Here is a 23,035-nt window from a genome sequence, read left to right as displayed (position 1 = left end):
GGGAGGGGAGGGTACATTTAACAGACTGTTTTAAGAAGGCGTGTATAGAAATGCATTTAAACTTCCAACTTTGGATAAATGTTTACTGAGTAGCCTATGGGCCAGCAGTCTTCAATCAGATGCATTTTCATGTTAATATCCCAGGAAACCCAAGGGACTTGATTTAAATGGAGATTTTGATTCAATAAAGTTGGGGTCAGGGAAGATATTCTGAAAGTCTAACAAGCCCCTGGATGTTTACTAAGTACTACTAAGTACTTAGTAGTACTCAGTACTAAGTACTTAGTAGTACTCAGTACTACTAAGGGAAAAATATACATAGATTAAAAACTAAAATGCTTAAGCATTTTTAAATAGAAAAATCTCAATACACTCTGTCACTGTGTTTAATATTTAATTGCTCACAGTACTCTTAGGTATTTCTCATTCAATCTATCTTTTGAGGTGAGTGAATAAAAGCTTTAAGGCTACAATAGGAAAAGGGTTGTCACCTGCTCAGAGTCATTGTTGTTTATCCAGAGATGGCTGGTTTAAATGGCGAGAGCAAGTGATTGTTACACATTCTACCTTGAACTAGATACCTGTATTGTTCACTTCAAGTTCCAGGGAAGAGGATGCAGAAAGAATACAAGAGCCTGAGGATAGGCAGAGTGTTGTAAATACTTTCTCTTGAGCATGTTCTGTGAGGGTGTAGCCTAGGGATAAAGTAACTAAACACATCATGATTGTCTGCCCTACGACTGGAGAACTTGTGCTTACAGGTGATTATCTTGCTCTCTAAGTCTGTTTCCTTTGTAAAATGGAGACAAGGGTTTGGTGGGGTGATTAAAGCCTGTGGCATGGTGCATAGCACATACCGAACAACCGAGTAAGTGCTGCACTGTGGTGGCCATTTTTAATTGATGGCAGATCTGCTTTGCCCTCTGAGAGCTTCACCCTCCCTGGCAATCTACCTCTGTTTCTTCCAGCCTCACTTGGACTTCAGTCTTCTCTTGTTCCATCAATTTCTTGGCCTTTTCCACTTCAGCCAAATTCTTGATCCCTTCTCTCACCTGGCTTGTGAGACTGCAAATCTGTTCTGAAAGCAGAAAAATCAGGCATGTTAGTGGAAACCCACTCTCACACACAATTCCTTTTTACTGGGAACATGCAGCCCTTGGTAACTCCCTGGGAAAACTAACCTTCATCCACAGAGAAACTTATTTGGAATTAGGAAAAAAGAGGAAAGCCTTCTTCAGTGTATTCCTTAGTCATCTGCCAAAAGCTGGCCTCAACAGCTAGTGAGCAGAGTGCTTTGTGGGGTCTTATGCACTGAAAAGCTTGTGTAACCTCACATGGCAGTTCTGCTTGCAGGAACCATGGCTGAGTCTACCTGGAGATCTCTCTCTCTCTCTCTCTCTCTCTCTCTCTCACACACACACACACACACACACACACACACACACACACACACACCAGGAATCCCTGCACTTTAGTGGGCAAGTTAAGTTTTAATGACAACACCACTGGCTACCATTGTACCAGCCACCACTCAACAGTGGAACAAACACTTAAACATATACTAGGATTTCATCTACAACAGTAAGAAAAGCAGAGGAGATTCTGGGAAGACAATGGCTGTCACTCAGGCACATGACAGTTCTGGTTAGACTTTCATGGATGCAAAGCCTGTGACAAATTAGGTCAGCACTGAGGAACCTTCACTGCCTGACATACTCTTGTGGTTGGGTCTGACACTTCACCCAGAGGGAGGCTCTAGGCCCTAAATGTTATGCTGTAGAGCTAAGAAACTTGGGGATTTAACCAAGCCCAGGAGAGAACTCAACATCTCACCTATTGCTCTGGTTCTCAGTCCTAGACTAAGATAAAATAGGTCAGTCTCAGTGCCAGGTGTGAAATATATCTTTATACGATGCTGTTGGGGACAGTCCCCCTTAAAACACAAACTGTTGACATATGTCTTGACTAACTACCATAACTGAACTGTAAAACCCTATTTCTTCAGCCATTATACACTCCAGTTGCAGGAAATAGAGAAGCAAGCTGGAAATGGGCTGGAAGTTTCAAGAAGGTGCTATATAAACTTCTGGAGGTGGGTGGGTGGGTATCAATGCTCTCACTGTGAAGTCTGCATGATCCAATACTGACCTTCCAGGCAAAATACACTCCCTGGCACAACAGAGGCATGACTGCTATGGGGGTAACCCAACATTTGTTGATTTGATTTAAGGCTCAGTTACTATAGAAAATTCATACCTGGTACTATGACCTTGGTCAAAAGTCTACTGATGGGGCAATCACAGGCACCAGTGAGGAAACTAACCCTGCTGCTTTGCTAAAGGACTTGCTGTCAGGTTGCCTTATTGATACTGATGTTTAAACTCACAACGCAGTGCTGCTTGCAAACCATGGTCAGATATGCTTCTCTTTGCAGCGGGCAGCAGTTTATCCAGAGATGGCTGGTTTAAATGGTGAGAGCAAGTGATTGTTGCTCATTCTACCCTGCACTAGATACCTGTATTGTTAACTTCAAGTTCCAGGGAAGAGGATGCAGAAAGAATACAAGAGCCTGAGGATAGGCAGAGTGTTGTTAATACTGTCTCTTCAACATGCATAGATGTCACACTCATGAAATCACATCAGCTGTGGTTACCCACCACAAGACATACACAAGACTGGGACTGCCCATCATGGATGGGGGAGAAGTTGCTAAGGCCCCACTTGCCCTGGCCATCTACTGTAAGCAGTTAACCACTACTAGGGAATGAGGAATCATTTTCCTTGGCCATAGATCATTGGTTTTATGCCCATGGTTCAGTAAGCATGGTTCATGTGTTCATGCTCATGGGACCTTGATTAACTAAACTCAACCTATTAGCCATAACAACCGCAAAGGCATGAATGTAAGAGACAAACTTGTTGCAGAAAATAGAGGCTTCACCAGAAGGAGAGAGATAAGAGAGGGGATAACACTGGATGTATATGATTAAAATACATTATGTATGTGGTTGAAATTATTATGGAATAATGATTTAAAGGATTCCAAAATTCTGGCAAAAAATAGATAAAAGATCGTATGAATTATAATCCTTTTCTGCTTGGGGAAAAAAAAAACTCAAAGTAGGTTCTCAATTCTGACTAAACTGTATGATCATCTTAAGAGCCTTAAAACAAAAGCCCAAAAGTATGTAATTCCCATCCCAGGCCACACATGGAATCCATGGCCCTTGACTGAGAGCTTATTAAAAATGAAAATTTGTAAGCTCTACCTCAGATCCACTGAATTGAGAGCTCTATGGTGGGTGTTGCTGGCTGTTCCCAGGTGGAACATGGCTGAGCTTTGTGGCCGCTGATCCAGCACAGCCCAATCAGTGAGTTAATCATGGACTGCATAAGGCCACCGAGAAGACTCACTCATGCCTCCAAGAGTAATGGATTTGCATCCAGGGCACTTCAGGGTTTTCCTGCATATCACTGTAGGCTTTAAAATAACTTGGCAGTCTCTTTAATTTGCTCTTTGGCAATATACCAAGAAGTTTAAGTCTATTTTCTCAACTCATCAATTTCACTTCTAGAGATCTATCCAATTGAAATATTTTAAATATGCATAAATACATGTGTAGGAATATATAGTATATAATTATTCAGAATTGTGTATAATCAGGTTTAAAATTAATGAGATGTCGTTAACTAGGTGTGAGTTGTACTTATTATGAAGTATTATGCAGTTTCTTTTTTTAACAATGTAGCACATCTCCAAAGCTTGGCATGCTAAGAACCACTAGGTGCATAGGACAGTAGCATAGCTCAGTAAAGTATGCACAGACAGGAGCCCAGATGGTTGGGCTCAAATCCCAGATCTATAACTTATGAACTGTAAATCAGTCAAGTCACCTAACCTTGTATTTTGCAGACGAGGGCATTAAAATGAAGGCTAATTTCACAGTTGAACTATGAATAAACGGACGTAAAAGAACCCAACATATAGCATGGGTTACGGAAATTTTTAATACATTCCAAATATATTGATAAGTGAAAGATAAGTGGTACAGAAAATGTATAATTTGGGCAATATATTCCTATGAATATGTATGTGAAAAATCGCAATAAGGCTATGGAAATGAATATATTCTTGAGAGTGGTTTCTTTAAAGGAAGGAAGTAGATCAAAGGTATGGTCCTAATATTACCTTTAGAATTAATTCAATACAAATAATGTCTGCAGTATTTTTTTTTTCAGAATGAAGTATTAAGACTTTGAAAGTTTTAATACTGGATGAGAACATGAAAACGCCAAGGCTCTCCATCCCAGAAAGACTCTGAAGCCAGACTCTCCCCAAACCACTGTCTTGCTTTGGCTGCGAGCCCAGCTGACAGTACCCTGAAGGTCCTGGTTCTGCCTCTTCAGGGTTTCCTGGGCCTCGGTGCTCGTCTCACAAGCTTGCCTGAGCATGAGAACCTCAGAGCTGAGGGCCCGAGCCTCCTTCTGAGAGGCCTGCAGCAGCTCCTGGGCCTCCTCCAGCTTCTGCTTCCAGGCAGCCAGAACCTTGTCAGAGTGCTGTTGTTTCTGCCCCAGTGCCATTGCCACAGAGCGAGCCTTCCCCAGGTCAGAAAGGGCATCCCCCAGCTCCAGCTGGAGTCTGTGCCTGGCCCTCTCCAGGGAGGCATTCTTGGCATTGGACACCTCCATGGCTTCCGCAGCCTCCTGCAATCGAACTGCCAGCTTCTTCCTGAGGAGAAAGTCAAAGGGTTCGGTGACTGAGACCAACACAGGGCGCTCTGTATGGGTAGCTCAAGCATCAAAGGGTTTGGTCCACAAAGTCAGCTTCGTACTGATGCCCAGCCTGTGGCTTCTGTGTCCACATGGATGTTACTTACCCTCCCTTACCAGCCTGGATCTGAAATTCGGGCTCTCTTTGAACTCCTATTAAGAAATACTTACTTATCCTAATACTTTCATAGCTAATTAAATATTACTGATATTTATAAGAAATAGGAGAAATAAGTTTGTTTTGAACATCTTACCAACAGCAAGCTACTTACAAACACTTACGCATGTTGGTAGAGTCCCTAAGGCGTTCCTTGGATGTGTCTCCCAGAGAACTATTGTTCTTTCCTGCTCAGCCTCTTCCTGTTGTCACTTGCTTTCTAGTTCTTACAATTCCCCCTTCTCTGTGATTTCCTCAGCATCTCAAACCCCCAAATTTGCAGTCATCCAAGATCCACCTACCACAATGGTCCTTTAGCAGGTCTCACTGTTTTAATCTCCCCCCCCCCCAGCACCTTGTATATTAGAGTGATGTGCTCAGTGTACCTCCTCTGTCCATTCGGTACAGAACTCTTAGGAATTCTAATACATGGACTACGTTTTCTTGCCCACGTGCCCTGCAGAAATGCAGGGGTACCACTAGATGCCTTCATTAAAATGAGTAGATTTTCTTTCATGAAATGAGTAGATTTTCTTTCACGAAACGAATGAGCTTTGGCCCCACTGTGACTATATGAGAAAGGACTTCAGTAATTCAGAAGTATCAGACAACTAGCCCCAAAGCAGTATGACATGGCTCCCTGGGTGTGGCATCCGAAAGCAATCCAGTCTGTGCTTGTTATCTGGAAGGCCATGAGCTCTACCCCTTCTGTGTTCACTGGCTTCATCATGTCACACTTGGATGCACTTTCATATAGAAATTCTGGCACTTACACCAGCCTAAAAAAGTAGGCTACTAAAATCATGATATATATTTTAATTATGCCTATGGTGATTGGCACCAGAAAATTGCTCTGGTTTGGAGACTAACTATATTGGTTTTGTCAGGACTGAGAGTTTTAAGTAAGACTGGAGATACTTAATATAACGTCTGAGAAAGCTCAGAGCAAACTGGACACACTGGTCCTTTCATTTTATTGATAGGCTGTTGTATATTTAATAGAAACTATTACCGTTTTGTGCCGTAACTTGCCAACAGCATATGTTTTCTCAACTGCCTACCTTATAAAAAAAAAAAAAGATATGAGAAAATAAGAAATTAAAGATGTTATTCTCAGAGCAGAACCAGAAAATGGGCTCAGGAGAGAGGATCTTTTACTCCCAGGACTTTTTATTTCTCTATAGCTGCTTGCCTTCCTGAGGTGATTTGGAGAAAAAGTATATTTATATAATGTTCAAATAATGTAAAACCAAACCATTCAAATATTACCATGTTACCCAGTAGCTTTTCCCTTTTCCATCACCTACCATAAAACTAATTACAGCAAATACATGTGATCAGATGCATTATCTACATTCTTTCCTTCCTTTCTACCTAGCACCCAAAGAAGCAGCTATCAACTACGATGAGTAGAAACTTTCAACTGGAATCTTTAATCACTAACAAGAAAATAAAATTAGATTGTTTAGAAATAAATGACAGATTTGGGAATAAGTAGGAGTTCCTGGTCAACTCTCCACTTTTCTGGGGTCCAGGATTTCATAAACACCCACTGCGAGAAGTTTTAGTATCTGTCATTCCTAAGCTCTTCTTGAGCTACGGTGGATAGAGGTGGATTATTTGGTTCCCTTCTGGGAGACAGCGTAACAGCTATTCTGTAAGTGGGCTCACAGTTCAGGTGAGGAACTGAACATTATTTCTGGTTGAAGCAAAAAAGAATTGTATTGATCATTCTTGGATCTTTGCCAAGCTATCAAATCATGTTCTTTAAAGTAAACCTTTAATGGTTGTAAGCTGGAGAGTCAATTTTATGATTTCTCTCAAACACATGCAGTTTCTGAATCCAGAAGCCAATAAGCACTCTTTGGTGCTGGATTTTGGACTAGCTGGTGTCCCAACTCCTAAAGCTATTTAGACTAGCTTTCAAAAGTATTGTGTGTCATTAGCTATAAAACTAATAGTCTAACTTTAGGGGTGTCCCAAGGATAAAATCTTTAAAATGGACCTTTGTCCCACAAGACAAATACAAGTGTGATAATAAATGTTAACAGGTTTCCAGTTGTCCCATCTCTACAGAATGCTTCATATTATATCTAAGTCCGGTACTAAAGACCCAGTGCCTCTCATGATGGATATACCTACATATGTAAAATTAGTTATTTGTTGTATCAGCTAAAGTGTATGATTACAAGATGGCAAAACCATTCATCTATATGTATATGAGGCTTCATGACAAAGTTCTGGCTCTCAGCAGAGAGATGCCTGGGCTATGCTGGTTTTGGATAAAATCATCTATACAACTGTTTTTGGTGTTCTTTATTTGTCTTACTTTTGACCTTTTTTTAGTAAAACCACAAGTGGGGGGAGAGAGATAGAACAGGAAATAATGCATGGATCCAAACTAAACTTAATTAATGAAACCATTAAGCAGGAAGTCTTTACCTTGCTCCCACGCAGGCTGAAACAGAGGCCAAGATTACGGATGTGTAAGAAGCCACAAATAAATTTGGGAACATTTCCTGCTTATCCTGTAGTGATAATGTCAGTCTGTGTAAATTTATAAAAATAGATAATATGCCGAAGATTTTAGGAAGCCAAGTATCAGGGAAGCTAGATTAATCATTAGAAGTCATACTGCATCTTACTGGAGAATATTATAATAAGAAGAATAGTAACTTTGGAGAGACTGGGATTTGGTACAAAAATAAAGGGACATAGCTTGCATAAATGTCTAGCTTCATAGAAAGGCTTAGTATACAGTACTGTCCTCCCCCCATAGAATTGTAGAAGAGCTGAAGAAAAGTTACCCTTAGTAAAACAAATGTATAAAGAAGCTTTGGAGGTCCTAAAACACTCTCCTCACATCCAATGGTGGAGTGAGACTGAAGAGCCTATGGAAAGACATATATAAGAACTAGAAAGGAAAGAAGAAATAAAAAGACTTAAAATAGGTTATATTTCTGCTCGTTGAGTTTTTGTTTTGCTTATTAAAGTAAACTGTCAATGGTTAACTTTTTCTCAGACTTCAGTTTAGCACCTGTAACTGCAAAGCTTTGACTGGTGGGGGTGGGGACGGCAAGATTAAAGCCCTCCCCCCCCCCCCCCGCTTAGCTAAAATGTGTCTAGCTGGCACAGAATATGTGACCATTTGAACTTTGGGTTATAACCATTTAAACAATGTTTTGTTTCATTCTCCTTGAATAGCTATGTACTAGACATTCTTTGAAATGCAAATAGGAAATGTTGTAATTACTGCTGTAAGAAATATAAATGAACGCTGTGGCCCTGGGAAAGTAGCTTCAGTCCCTGTGATTTGTCTCTCCAGTACAGACACAGACAATACATTCTCAGAAGCTCAGGAAAGATTCAGACTGCTGCCTGGAGCAATGCTTTTTGAGTTACCTGCTACATCCTTTCTACTCGGGTCCTGTACTCTGCTGGAGCTGGTCCCCAGCAACAAGTGCTAGTAGCCCAATTTTTAAAACATAACCCAAAGTCCCAATCTTCTAGAAATATTCTTGTTATGCTCCTAGAAAGAGAGTTTTTCTTTCTCTATGCCCCTTTTATAATCTCAATAGCCTATATTATAATATTTTAGCTTTTCTATACTGTATGCTTCTTGACAGAAGTAACTGTTTCAGATTTTGTCTTGGGCTTATTAAAAAACTCATGAAGGATTTGTTAAAGAGACATCATGAGGAGACACTGCCATTCCTCTCATTGCCCTGTACATGACCAATTTCTGGTTGAGCACAGCCTTGACCTACTCACTTGGCTTCTTCCAAGTCTTCAGTTCTCTGCATAACATCGTGTTCATACTTTGTTCTCCACTGCACTGTTTCCTTGTTGCCTTTGGAGAGAGCCCGGTGCAGCTCAGCCTTGACTTCTTGTTCTTCTTCATACTGCTCTCGTAGAAGGTCATTGTCATGCTTGGTTGACTGCAGGGCATGGGCCAGGGCACTCTGAGACTAAAAAAGACACACATATAAACATTTTACCACTAGCAACGCAATCTTTGGAAGTTACATACTCTTTTCAAGTAAAGCCAACACTATCTATAAAATTCAAGTTGAGCTTAAACCCAGTCAGGTACTAGAAGGAAAGACTGGAAAAAGAGAAAAAAAGGACAAAATGTCTAACTTGTCGCTAAGACAGGAAAGAAATGTATATTTAAAAAAATGGCAGCCTGATTGCATGAATTTCAGTAATTTCAGAAATCCGGAAATGTTTGGCATATACTGGGAAACACTAAAGTACTGTTCATTGTCATTTAGGTACTATGATTTATATTTAGCAATACATCCGTCAGATGTTCTTCAAGCCAGAAAGAGTAAGATTTGCTCTATCCCCTTCATTCTACTGATCAAAAAATAAAGTCCTTATGTTTAACCTTAGATAACTATAGTGTTATAGTACTTTCTATATTTGTTGAACAACAGAGCTGATTTAAGTAAATATTTCTATCATTTAGATGGTTGTCTGTCTATCGAAATGGCATCATCACCAGGAAACAAGCTCCTGAAGAGACTAAGTTCCATAAGTACCCTTGGGTCTTTTTGGAAAAGTTGAAAAACACAACAGGCATCATCTTAGACAAGGGCCTGTCTGGGAGTGCATGGAGGAGCTAATGGCATCCTCTGCCACATATCTCCATGGTGAATGAGGAGCAGCAACAACAAATGTTATTGAGAGAATGAGCACAGAAATATGAAGAAAACTCTAGAGATTTACAAAATATCATTAAACAAAAATATTCAAGTTGTGAGAATTTCATAAGCATCCAGGCTGAAGGAGCAGGGGTATGATGAGTTTTTCTGCAGCATCTCACCTGTCTTGAGAAAGATGAAGATAACAGGCACCAGGTTCTCAGCAGTTCTGAGATACCCTCTCTATCTATGGTGGATAGATGTTTCTTTACTTCTCCCCAGGGAAAAAAGTGATGTGTTGCATATGTGTAATAAATCTCAATTGTAATGTAAGTATCCAAAAATATTTTTTGAAAGAATCAAACTTTATCACAAAAGAAAATCACCAAACCTCAAAAGTAAACCAGAAGAGAGGTGGAAGTGGACAAAGAATATATAAAACGATCAGAAACCAAGGAACAGAAGTAAATTCTTACACATCCATATAGTGAAACTCACTGGAAATGTACCATTTGGCGGTAGACAATTAAATGCTTGACCCTTGAGGGCCTTCAGCTCAAGTAAAAAGCATGGTCGAAGCACACATGCTTTCTTGATCTAAATCTGACAAACTACAAATGTAATTTTAATAATATGGAAAAACTTTCAGTTATCAGAGGTCTTCCTGGCACTAACAATGACCAACATGGCACTTTCCCACTAGGTCCTGAGTGTTTTTCTCTTTCTCCTTTTCAAGAGAAAACACTGAGTCTCACCAGCCAAGCACTACTTTTGCTTCTTCTTTGTTTTATTTCTTAAACATATACCACGTGACTGGGGAGACATGATTGCCACATTACCCTACTCTCCTCGTCGAGCTGCGCCCTCAGTTCTTCGACTTGTCGAATGCAGTTGCTCTTTTCCCTGGAAAGTTGGTTTATCAGGGTCTCCTTTTCTTCCAGTCTTTTAAAGAACTCACCTAGGGAAAGATTTCAGAAGATAAATTAATTATGGTCCTTCTCAGTGACTGCCATTACTGCTTATTGACTTTCAGGACCATCCTAAGGACTCCCACACAAATATTGTTTCTATTTAGAGAACACCAGAAAAGACGCATGCTATCAAAACCAGGACAATGTGCCTTTCCCAAACATGGAAGAGAACCTTGAAAGAACAGATCTTTAGCTATAAGTCTGAGTCTCTCAGGTTGGAGAATTACTCCCAGAAGAGGCAGCAACACACCTACTCACCACTCTCACTCTGTAGCTTTGTTTTTTGGGTTGTCAGATCATTTGCTAACTGAGTCACCTCATCCAGTTTTGTGTTTGCTTCATTCAAGCGCCTCTCATACAGACCACAGAGTTTCTCAGCATTTGCCTGTGAGTTGCAAAAGAAGAGTCAGTCTTGACATAAAAGGTTCACAATAAATTAGCTGCATAGGAAAGATGGCAAGGCTTTCTCCAGGACCTGTATGACTTCTGCTTCTGGTGTAAAGACAACAGCCAGTATCAAAAGAGTGTTATCTTTTAAATTAAACACCTTGAAAAAAAAAAAGTTTCTCAGTACTCAAATCCAACAACTCCCTGGATTCTCAGAGCCTCTCTAGAATTTTACAGTCTTCTAGAAAGGGCAGCATGTCACATACCAGTGTAGTGTCAGATGGAATCATATAATGATACTGTATTAAATATCCATTTTTCTCTTCCAATAATCTGTGTTTCTGTGGATAAATGTTCTGCCTGATCTTAGATTCTTGATTTCCTAGAAAAAAAAAAAGCTTAAATATATTAGAAGAGAAAAAGATGGCTAGGGAGAGGAAAGGTATAGAAGAAAATCTAGAGAGTAAGCAGGGTTAACAGAAGCTGGACAGATACGAGCTCCAATAGCTCAGTACAATATCTGTGTAAATAACTGTATCATCTCGTCAAGAGGGCTGAGGCTCAAGACAATCCTGCTGGCTAACATTTCAGTTTCCAACTCCAGCTTCTCTGAATTGGCTTTTCATGCTCAGTAAAAGGGATCCATCAGCCTTTCTACTCCTCCCTGGTGTATGTAACGAGTCTAATCAAGACGAATCACCAGGTTCTTGTCACACTCTGGAAACTGATGCAAATCCTTTCAGTTCTCAAGGTCTTCAGAGAGGAGTAAATGCAAGATTGAAGTGGGGTGACCACCTAAGAATTAATTATAGCTTTCACTCCCATGACTAATATGAATAGAAACAATAAATTATGTTGGTGTGCTCTGTGTTTCTATAGACTTTAAATTGTGGGGTTGGTGGTGGTGGTGGTAGTGATGATGGTGGTTTTGTGGAAACCCTTCTGCCTTCCCTACTGATGACAGTAATATTAAAATAAGTACAGTAGAAGTTAATACTTCAATAGGCTCTTTATATTATATTTTAAATTTCAATTTCTGTAACAATCACATAAATGCATTATCTCTCTAAAGAGAGAAGACTAGAAATTAAATAAGAAGACAAAAAATGATTCACTCTCGCATTTGAGGAAACCCTGAGAACCAGGGAAACAGTGGAAGGTGGTGGGAAACTCAATAGTTGCAATGTTAGCTTAATTGTTATGAAATACTAATGGTCAATATCAGGCAAATTTAGAGGCACCCCAGGGCATAAGCAGTGGGAAACTTCTGAGCCAACAAAACTCTTAGACATTTCTAGCTGGAGCCTCTGTTGTGTTGTAGATTGCTCTCTTTAAGCTTATGCTAGTGAGTATTCTAAACTTCCGACAACCAATTACTAACTCGTACATTCTTATATCTCCAAATGGATACTTAGCATAAAATAGGTACTTAATAAATGTCAATAGCAAACTATTGTAGTACTTAGTAAGAGGTTGGCTGGTATACAGACAGAAGTCATACTTAAACTTTCCTAATAAAATACAACCCAAGTATTGGTTTTACTACCTAGATAGAATATGATCCCTAGATTATCAAAGACAAAAAAGAAGCAGAGAAAGAAGAGGAAGAAGAAGGAGGAGGAGGAGGAAGATGAAGAAGATAAAGACAAAGACAATGATGAAAAAGAAGAAAAAGAGGAAGAGGGAGAAGGAGAAAAAGGAGAAGGAGAAGGAGAAGGAGAAGGAGAAGGAGAAGGAGAAGGAGAAGGAGAAGGAGAAGGAGAAGGAGAAGGAGGAGGAGGAGGAGGAGAAGGAGAAGGAGAAGGAGAAGGAGAAGGAGAAGGAGAAGGAGAAGGAGAAGGAGAAGGAGAAGGAGAAGGAGAAGGAGAAGGAGAAGGAGAAGAAGAATTATTTCAGCACATGCCTATTGGAAGGCTGACAGAAAACACCTTGAAGTTCCAGCTTATGGATACTGTAAAGTCCATACAGGTTTGTTGCTAGTAGGGAAGCCAACCCTGATAGAGACTCAATGACCAGATTCTCATACAATACCACCCGCATAATGGTGACCATAGCTTTAATGTTAAATGCCAGGGGTTTTTTAATTATCTACACACTACACACAATGAAAGAATATGGAAAAATGATTAATGTAACCATTTTTAGGTCACCAGCTATTGTAAAACATATTTTAAATTTGAAATATATTTTCTCACATATCCAAAAATGATTTTGATAATTATAGTTGATACATATTTTCTTTCCACATAATATCCCTCAGAAGATGGCTTCATTTTTATGAAAGAAAACAGTATCTCAGAGGCTTAATACCCTGTTCACATTCAGAAGGATAGTAAGTGTCAGATTTGGAATTTGAACTAAAATTGCCTGCATGGATGTATTTAGAAAGAAAACATAAAATATTAAATTCTTAGACATCTATTACATGAAGACTTGATCATAAAGGAAATGTTAAAGATTAAATCACTAGACATACTAATTGACACTTGCTGTCCAAAGCCTAGGTCACTTAGAAGACCAGATAAATGTATTACTACATAAACTATATTTATTTTACATCTCCAGTGAGATATGACTCTAACCTATGGGCTTATTGGATAACATCTCTGCTTACAAATAAAGGACCAAGAAAGAAGCAGGTTCCAGAATGAGAAGTGCAAAAAAAAAAAAAAAAAAAAAAAAAAAAAAAAAAAAAAAAAAAAAAAAAAAAAAAAAAACCACCACCACCAACAACAACAAAACCAAAACCACCTGCTTTAGGGAAAGGTGGTAAGTTTGGATTTATATGTGCTGATTTGTGAGAAATAAGATATTACTGAGCATACAAATTATTATGCTTTTAAGAAGAGCACAGAGGGTTGTTAGATGCACTTCTGGTCATACCTTGGGGTATACTGTGTTATATATCTGTCTTAAAGGAGTGAAAGATGATGAATATCCATAAGATATCTCACTGGACAAAAGCAAGAAAATGAGCCACAGAATGGTAGTATTTTAGGAGACATTCATGTGATGACATATTGCTGAGCTGTACATACTTGCAAGTTATCAACCCACCTGGGAAGACAAAAAAGCACTGCTTCCTTTAGGCGTAGCATCACATGCTGGATACCTATGAATAGTGCTAGAAACTAGTATGATATTTTTAATTAATAAAGCACTTTATAATCAGGATTTGCAATAGACCATATGGACATGTATCTAAAAGTTGACTACACAGAAATATAGCTTGCAAAAGAATTATAGCTTCAAAAGAACTTCAAATTAAACCTAAAGATAAATAATAAATTTTGATTTGGGGAAAAAGGAAGCTAATGGGATGCACGTTAATCGTAATTCTCCTTCTAAGGATGACTAAAAATGCTATATCCTAGAAAATTCAAAACCAATGGGAATTCAAAATAGTGTGAGAATTTCTATCAAGTCTAAATTGCCCCAGGGCTCTCTATCAGAATGCCTTTCATTTGAAAATGCTTTAGCTTCCTTTGAGCAATGGCATTCTTTCCATTATAACTTGAGAAAACAATGCAGATAAAACTTCAGCATAATATTTATGCCTTTAAGAATGAACACAATGGTGTGTGTGTGTGTGTGTGTGCGTGTGCATGTGTGTATGTGTGTGTGTGTGTGCATGTGAGCACACATTGGCACAACTGCCACAGAGCTCATGTGGAGATCAGAGGACAGCTTGACAAAGTCAGTTCTCTTCTTTCAACATGTGGACCCCAGAGTCTGAACTCAAGTCACCAGGATTGGCAGCAAATACTTTTACCTAGAAAGCCATTTTGTCAGTCCCAGAATTAATATATATTATCAAAACTAGTTAAAGCATCAAAAGAATGTGATCATGTGCATGCTTGCATATAATTAGGAGATGAAGCCAATCTCTTCTGTTTAAATATGACACTTGGGGGCAAAAGGCATACGTGGATGCTAATGCCAGCGACTGCACAGATTTTACCAGTCACTGTGAATATGAACAAAATAAGACTTAGTTTCTGCTTTAGAGAAGCTCTCCCTTTAAGAAAGTTTAAAAAAAAAAAAAAAAAAAAAAAAACTTTGCAGTACAAGAAAGATACCCAAAGTGCTACGAGAATTCTAGAACAGATGAAATTTTAAAACAGAAAAAAGAATTTGACTATTCCAGAGAAGAAAATTAGCACAGAAAACCTGATGGCTGGATGCGGTGGCATACACTTCTAATTAAACTACTTGGGAGGCTGAGGCAGATGGATCTCTGTGAGTTTAGGGCCTGGTCTATATAGTGACTAATTGCATTTCAGGCCAGCCAGAGTTATATGAAGCCTGTCTCAAAAAAATAAAAATAAAATCGAAAAAAAAGAGGGAGGGGGGAGGGAGGGAGGGAGGGAGGGAGGGGAACAGAGAGGAAGAAAGGGAGGAGAGAGGAAGAAAGAAAGGGAGGGGAGAGGGAGAAAGGGAGGGGAGAGAGAGAGACTTTGGTGAAAGACAAACATTTATATTTGAATGAAAATAATTCAAATTAATAAAATCTAAAACTGGTGGCAATGGAAGCTGAACCTAATGACAGTCCATGCGTTATCTTGAAAGCAGATATGTGGAGTTCATTTGCCAGTGGGGACAAAAATCCATAAATTTATGGTTTAGAAAAGTACAATATAGATATTGTGTAGGATGGATTGGAACAGTGAAATATTAGAAACAAAAACAATAAAGTAGGGAACCATAGTAGTCTAGTCAAAAGGTAAGAAGAGACCAACATGAGAATGGGGGAGGAAAGCAGAAAAACAGTGAAGTATTGACTTGCTGCAATGATGAAATGGAAAGCAAAGAACAGCAGTGTGGGGAGCCGACAGAAGGCGGCTATCATCATTGCAGGCATCTTGAGCCATATACCCTGACAAGAGATTTGATTACAATAGCATGCAACAGCTGAGCACACTCTGATAACATCTTGTTTTAGATACCCAGGATCTTCCCTTGGTTGTGTGAGACTTAAAGCTGTGATTTAGAGCCAAGACTTAAGGGCAAGACTTAGAGATCAGATTTAGAGATAAGACCTAAGGGTGTGACTTAAGGGCGTGGCTTAGAAGTGAGACATATAAAAGGCAAGAGGCAGACAGAAGAGTTCAGTACAACTTGGAGTAGGAATTAGGCATTGAGGAAGAAGACACTTGGACTAGAGAACTCAGAAGAAGAATTATTATTAGGTAGTAGGCACTTAGCACTTGGAGAAAGAACTTGGAACTTGGAGGCACTAGGGACTAGGAACTAGGAACTAGGGACTAGGAACTCAAGACTTGGGACTTAGACTAGGAAGAGAGACTGAAGAATAAACAGGATTGAATCACACTCTGTCTGGTCTCCATTCTTCATGTATGTCCTCACTCTCTCTCTTGCTGAACCCTGACCCTCAGACTGGAGCAGCTTGGGGCAGTGCGAGCTCTAACAGTTTAGCCCCCAAGGCTTTTGGCAGCGCAGGTTCCATTGACAGAGCGGTCCGAGACATTTTGGCCCCCAAACTTGTGGGACAGCTCAGCTCTCAACACAGCAGAAGCAGCAAAGGATTGAGGCATAGAGCCTGGTTGGCTGGAAGAACTGGGTTCCAGTGCCAGAAATGCACAAAGGAATTCCCTGCTGCAGATGAAAATGGTGGCTTGATTTTACATATGCTGATTTGTTGAAAGTAAGGCCATTAAGGATCTTTGAGAGGACCACATAGAAGAACACTTTCAGAAAAGGCTAGCAAAATAAAGACAGGTTCTTGGGATCTAAAGAATGAGCAGGTGATTAGCCGTATACATATCCCACTTGGAGAGGAAAAAACAGTAGCAGACATGTTTTATTGCAATTTGGGTTTTCAAAGTAGTTATCTGATCTTCTCAGCAGCTTCTAAAGATGAACAAATTCTTCATCTGTTTATATATTTGCTAGTTTTCAGTAACCATTATGCTCATGAATTTAAGCATATTTCATTGTGTAGCCAGTTAAAATAGCCATCATCATAGCCTCAGATTTGTTGCTTCAGAATGTGAAGGCCTCCAGTGCCAAGAAGTTCAAAGAGGAAGCCTATGTTGCTTATTAACCTTCAGGACTCACTGCCCAGGGATATTCCAAGTGTCTGCTGCCTACATACTAATGCTTTTCTCTCTTTCCATCCCATATGTGGCTCAACCCAACAATTCCACAGGCCCTCTTTGATAACATCCACACATTATTAACTATATAGGACCACAATACAACAACTATAGTTATATCCACCTTAAATTAAAAGTGTGTTTTGAAGAGCTTTAAAGTTCAGACAGAAAAAACAGCAGGAACTTTGCTGCAACTGAAAATTTTGATTCCCCATAATTTGTAATGCCTAGGAGAGTTGCTTGGACAGAGCAACCACCATGACTTCAGACCAGTTGCAAACTTGATGAGCCCCTGTCTCAAAACTTAGCAATACCAAGATGGCTGTGTCTGTAACTCAGCAGTAGAAGACTTGCATCACCTGTGAAGGAGGCATGTTCAATCCCTGCAATATTGCAAAGGAAAAACTGACACTGTTCATTAGATAACATTTTCAGTTAATCTGATTTTTCCCTGCCTTCCCCTCCCCTGCTACTTCCATGTCAAGATGTCTATAAGGAAAGCTTAGGAATGTCCACCTTAGCTCTGGCCATCTGCTCAACACGGGTCAGGAGGTCATCCACTTGAAGCTGCAGGTCACTCTTGTCTTGTTCTAGCACCTGCCTGGCCTGCTGTAAATGTTCTACCTGGCCCTCAAGCTCAGCCAGGCTCTCTGCGTGTCTCTTTTTCAAAGACGCAGAAGTTGTCTCAAAGTGTCGTGTGGTCTCTTCCATGTCATGGCGAAGCTTCTGAAATCTCGCTTCCTGTTGCTTAGTTATCTCCATCTGAACCAAACTGGTCCCCCCTGCCTCCTCCAGCCTCTCATTCAAATCTTCTAGGTCTTGAGCGAGGTCACCTCTCTCTCTTTCCACCTTGGCTCTAATGGTTCTTTCACTTTCCAATTCCTCCTTCAAATTTAATATATGAGTCTGGGGAAACAAATAATTTTGACATGAAATAATTACTTGCAACATAATTCTATATGCAACAAGGTTATTACATTAATTTTTGTCTCAACTTAAAAAGCAAACATGACATTTTTCATTCCTAATTTACAACTAAAGGAAATTGAACACCTTGAAATTAAGTGATTTTTTTCCTCCAGATCAATACCAAGAAGTTTAATTACAATTTTTAGTACTTGCTGATCCCCCAACCCTACATTATAACCAGCACATGGAGGGAGACTCTTATTAAAAGAGTCCCCTTCAAAAAAAGAAAAGGGATGTGAGAAGGATCTGGAAGAACTTGGGGGAAGGGAAATTGTGATGAAAATATATTGGATAAACAAAATCTATTTTCAATAAAAAAAGAAACAGGTTTCTCATAAAAAGAAACACTTAAAAAAAAGAACTTCTTTCATATGCCAAGAACAAATTTTAAAGGGGATTTATAAAAATATATCATAGTGACTCATGTATGCAAAAAAAATCTTTCCATCTGGAGTTTGTTTAACCATTTTAATAACTAAAGACTTCAAAACTCTTACCACAGAATAAATACCCATTTAAGCAACTTGCCTTTACGAAACAGCATCTACTCAACCCTACAAACACCAGGCAGTTACTCCATTGGCTTCAGATTCCAAGTAGTAGATTCCCAGTGGTGAATTAGAGTTGGTGAAAAAATGAGGGCTACTAAAGTGAACAAACAGTGGTCTCAGGTCTAAGATACTATTACAGTCAGGGTTATTAGAAAAGAAAAGTATTGATAAAAATCCTCAGAACTCCAGTCCCTCCAGTGTCATGGTAAACCTTCATAGAACCAGTGTATTCAGTGCAGTGAGGCCAGTGATAGTCAATGATACTGTCTTACATCATTAGGTTCAGGTGGGTGGAGACGACTACTTAGAAAATGTTTTTCTAGCCGGGCAGTGGTGGCGCACGCCTTTAATCCCAGCACTTGGGAGGCAGAGGCAGGTGGATTTCTGAGTTCGAGGCCAGCCTGGTCTACAGAGTGAGCTCCAGGACAGCCAGGAATACGCAGAGAAACCCTGTCTCAAAAAAAAAAAAAAAAAGAAAGGAAGGAAGGAAGGAAGGAAGGAAGGAAGGAAAAAGAAAAAGAAAATGTTTTTCCTCACATTAAATAAAACAGCTTAGAGAATGCTATTTCTCTAGGTTGTACCAGCTAAGCAATCCACCACCTTTGTAGTCAAGGTGTCTCAAGGGAAATACTTAAAAAGCTCTAATTTCCACCCACACATAAATGTGGTTCTTGATAAGTGGTTATTGAATCTGAAATATTAATCTCAAATAATACTGTGCTTGGCTCAAAAACATCAGAAGCATTTCTTCATAAATAACCTTCAGAGAGTCGTGAAGGTACAAAAAAATGTTTCTTTTGGATAAATTGAAAGTTTTATTTTATTTTGGGTAAAGTCAAGTGTCATTTGAAGATATGCCCAGAAAGCATGATGCTTGCTGCTTAGTGTTGTTTCTGAAAATAAAGCACATTCACAATGAGAATGGATTTCTTATGGGGCTTAAAATATTCCAGATGATAAGCACCAAAAAGAAGAATTATTGAGATGTTAATGTGACATAAAAATCTATATGCATGTATATGTAACATCACGTATGCTTATGTGTATAACCATAACAGTGTTTTTAATTGCCTTATAACATAGTGATGTAGTGTAAAATACCCACTTAGTCTAAAACTGCCAAATTGCTATCCATTATCAAATAATGCTTTTGGTTTATGAATAGCTATAGAATGTACTGAATTTTAAATTAATTGCTTTCTAACCATAAAAGTTAAAACACTAAACTAATGGCACAGCAGGTCATGTACTGTTTTTCCCACATAAACATCTTGTTGAATTTAATAATTTGAGCTCAGTGATGTCAAGATTAATACATTAAAAATTATGTGGTCACGATTTAGCACAAAGCATAGTCCAAAGCAAAAGTTCAAAGAACAAGCTATTTGCTATTATTCTTAGTAGAAAGGAATTTAAGCTTAAAAGGTAATTATCCCTCCAGGGTCGTGCACTGGTGCTATGTCATTTGCTTTCTTAATTGCTGCTCCTTACTCCCTCTGTCTACAGCTGGCCAAGGGTATGGGTTGTTGAGTTTCAGCTATTATTCATGGATCTAAACACTGGTGTACATAGAGAACTATCTTATAATTGGTTACCTGAAGCTCTTTTACCATCTTCTGAAGCTGAGACACCAGGTTCTTCTCATTCTCTACTTTTGAATTCATCTGACCCATTTCAAATTCTTTCCTGTTTCAAAAGGTGTGACCAAGATAACACTATCAGAATAATAAAACATTTATATACATTAAAATTATGGAATAACATGAATTCCTACTCTAAAAAACATAACCATCACATCTATATCTGAAGTCTTCATGAGTGCTACATAATTCCTGGTCTTCTTCTACAAACCATGGTCACATGTGTGGTGTGCATCCTTCTGAACATTTTTCTAGGTACTCAACAAATTGTGTGTGTGCGTGTGTGTGTGTGTGTGTGTGTGTGTGTGTGTGTGTAATACTGGGGATACTTTCATTTTCTCTACTGTGGATGAATTTTATGTTCAAATATATAGCATATACACCAAGCAATATAAGGGACTTGCTTCTACACAGTTCCACACAGAGATTGCTTAACAATAAGCCTATGACACATATTCAACATTTTCAAACTCTAACCTATAGCCTACAAAGGCATGGAGTATAATCTTCACTTTGCCAAACTGACACAATTTCCAACACTGACGGCAAAGGGAACCCTGTCACCATCTTCGAGCATATTGTTCCATTACACTCTTAAGGTTAGCCCAGACACAAATCAAGTGTAATAAATTAGGAGTAGTCAATTAGTCAGGCATGACCAAGAGCAGGCTTGAGGCCAATGCATGCATGCAAATGAAGCCACACACTCAAGCTACTCACTTGACTATTTTTTAAACTATGGACTAAATTTTTGATATGTTCTCAGTTTTAACCTTGTATTTTTAAACTCACTTTTTCCTCTTATTTAGTAGAATCTAAATCTTTAAGCATTATCCAAAGACACTCTCTAGTAAACAGAATACAAAAGATACAAAGTGTTAAAATATATTTCACCAACCAGTAGATCTAAATAGGAAGCCATCTTCCCACCAGTTCCATGTGGTACAAGGAATGCATAGGAACTTACTGAAATTTTCCATAATTTTTATCACTTCATGTAATTATAAATTTAGGTTTTAAGAATCAATGATTACATATTTTGCAAATAGGTATCCAACATAAATATTAATGAAGGTGTATCTGACAATGAAAAATGACATTATTTGAGTGACCATACAGCTTTTCAGGCTTCATACAATGGTCAGGATTTTGGCATATTCATGTTGCCATTGGTCTTATTACAAGTAAAAGAAACCAACCACTTTTTGTAGACTCAGATACTCATAATTCATCTCTCATATGCCTTATACCTTACAAAATTCTCGTCTTCTAGGTAGAATCTCTCTGTTATATCCTGTAGATTGTGTCTTTATTTTTGCTACTGTGTAATAGAGCCCATCAAATAAAAACACTACATTTTCTAAGTTTCTAGTTGCTGTCTTGGGTCTTGAGATTTCTGGCTCTGGCCTAGACACCTGTTGCTAAACGAAATGAGAGCCCTGCTCCTCCCAGGGCTGAGAGTTTCCCAGAATCCCTTGGCAATTAGTTGACAGGTGCTCACTTCTTTAGTTGCTCTGCCAGCTGCTGCCGGCTGCTCTCCAGGTTCTCGGCAGCCTCCTGGTTCATCTTTACCTCACCCTCCAGCTTGCGCTTCTCCCTCTCACACTTCATTCTGGCTTTCCTCTCCCGTTCAAGGTCACCTTGCAACTGTTGGGAAGAAAGACTGTTTAAGCAAATAGAAGGCAGTGTATACCATATTGCAGGTGTTTACATTAACCACTTTCTTTTAGTAAAAGGAAAAGTATAAGAACAAATTCTGCAGATGATGCCTAGAAGCATTTTTAGGGGCCCAAACAGGGCTCAGCAAAATCTGCTGAGACAAATATAAAGAGCCGAGTTTGAGCCCTAGAATTCATGTACTAAAAGACGTCAACTCTCATAAATTGTAATCTGACCTGGACACGTACACCATATATGAATGTCCACCACCAATGCACAGAAACCAAATAAATCAGTCAGTAAGCATCATTTTAAAAGTTTATGAAGTTAAATAAAAATTACACACAGTAGAATAAAAACCTAATAGGGAAATCAATAATGGGTGAAAGTTCTGCAGATTATAGATAAGGTCTGTCCTAGAATGGCAACCAATAGCGAGTGACCAGTTTGCCCATTGGATTGCTTCCTGCGAAAGATATCTCACATTTTCACCTGGCAATTCATTTCCTAGGTGGATAAGTCCTGTTTAGTCATAGATGCTTCTTCAAAACACAAATGTTCTGCTTTCTAGAGCTAAAGCAAGCAGTCTTTGTGTAAGCATCCATGAATATTCACAGCCTGCCTAGGACTCACACAGCATGGTGCTTTGCCTGGCCCCTTCTATACTTCCCACCTGCATGTAGTCCATAGCATTTGTCATACTCTGATATTATACAAAACTACTCAGCACATTCCAATTGTCTCAGTCCATGCCGATAACAGTGCTAGACAAGTTGGTTTAGTAGGAAGCTAGGGAACAAAGTATTACCCTCTCTTGGTAGTTTTCCACAATTTCTCATAACTAGTAAAATATATATATATATATATATATATATGAAATTTAAGTTATGCTGAAAGGTTTGCTTCTTGAAGGTATATGTTAAAATGAAACCTATAAGTAGACAAATTACAGGTGTTATAAAATAGATGTATATGTCTCCTAGAATACGATAAAATCCTAAACTCCAAAGTGATAGCATTAGGAGGAAGGGCCCTTTGGAGTATATAGTTCAAATGGACAGAGCTCTGGTAGAAAAGACCCAAGTATAATTCATCATAGCTGACACCATGTAAGGACAAGGCAAGAAGATGTCATTTCTGAACAATAGAGTATGTATGTCTTCATCAGA

General features: G+C 39.0%; 1 protein-coding gene across 1 annotated transcript in view; it reads right to left on the bottom strand.

Moving 5' to 3' along the window:
• Positions 1-23,035, bottom strand: part of Myh15 (myosin heavy chain 15) — a 117,137-nt gene that overhangs the window by 20,172 nt on the left and 73,930 nt on the right. The window contains exons 25-32 of the mRNA XM_034514859.2: positions 21,709-21,854; positions 20,163-20,253; positions 17,564-17,953; positions 10,803-10,929; positions 10,413-10,531; positions 8,699-8,895; positions 4,380-4,729; positions 954-1,078 (exon numbers count right to left, since the gene is read on the bottom strand). Of these exons, the coding sequence (XP_034370750.1) occupies positions 954-1,078; positions 4,380-4,729; positions 8,699-8,895; positions 10,413-10,531; positions 10,803-10,929; positions 17,564-17,953; positions 20,163-20,253; positions 21,709-21,854 (1,545 nt within the window). The remainder of the gene's footprint in view (positions 1-953; positions 1,079-4,379; positions 4,730-8,698; positions 8,896-10,412; positions 10,532-10,802; positions 10,930-17,563; positions 17,954-20,162; positions 20,254-21,708; positions 21,855-23,035) is intronic.

This window comes from Arvicanthis niloticus, chromosome 12 (genome assembly GCF_011762505.2).
Source record: "Arvicanthis niloticus isolate mArvNil1 chromosome 12, mArvNil1.pat.X, whole genome shotgun sequence".
In the NCBI taxonomy this organism is placed as follows: Eukaryota; Metazoa; Chordata; class Mammalia; order Rodentia; family Muridae; genus Arvicanthis; species Arvicanthis niloticus.
Note: the sequence above shows the minus strand (reverse complement) of the source record. Positions and strands in the feature narration are given on the sequence as shown.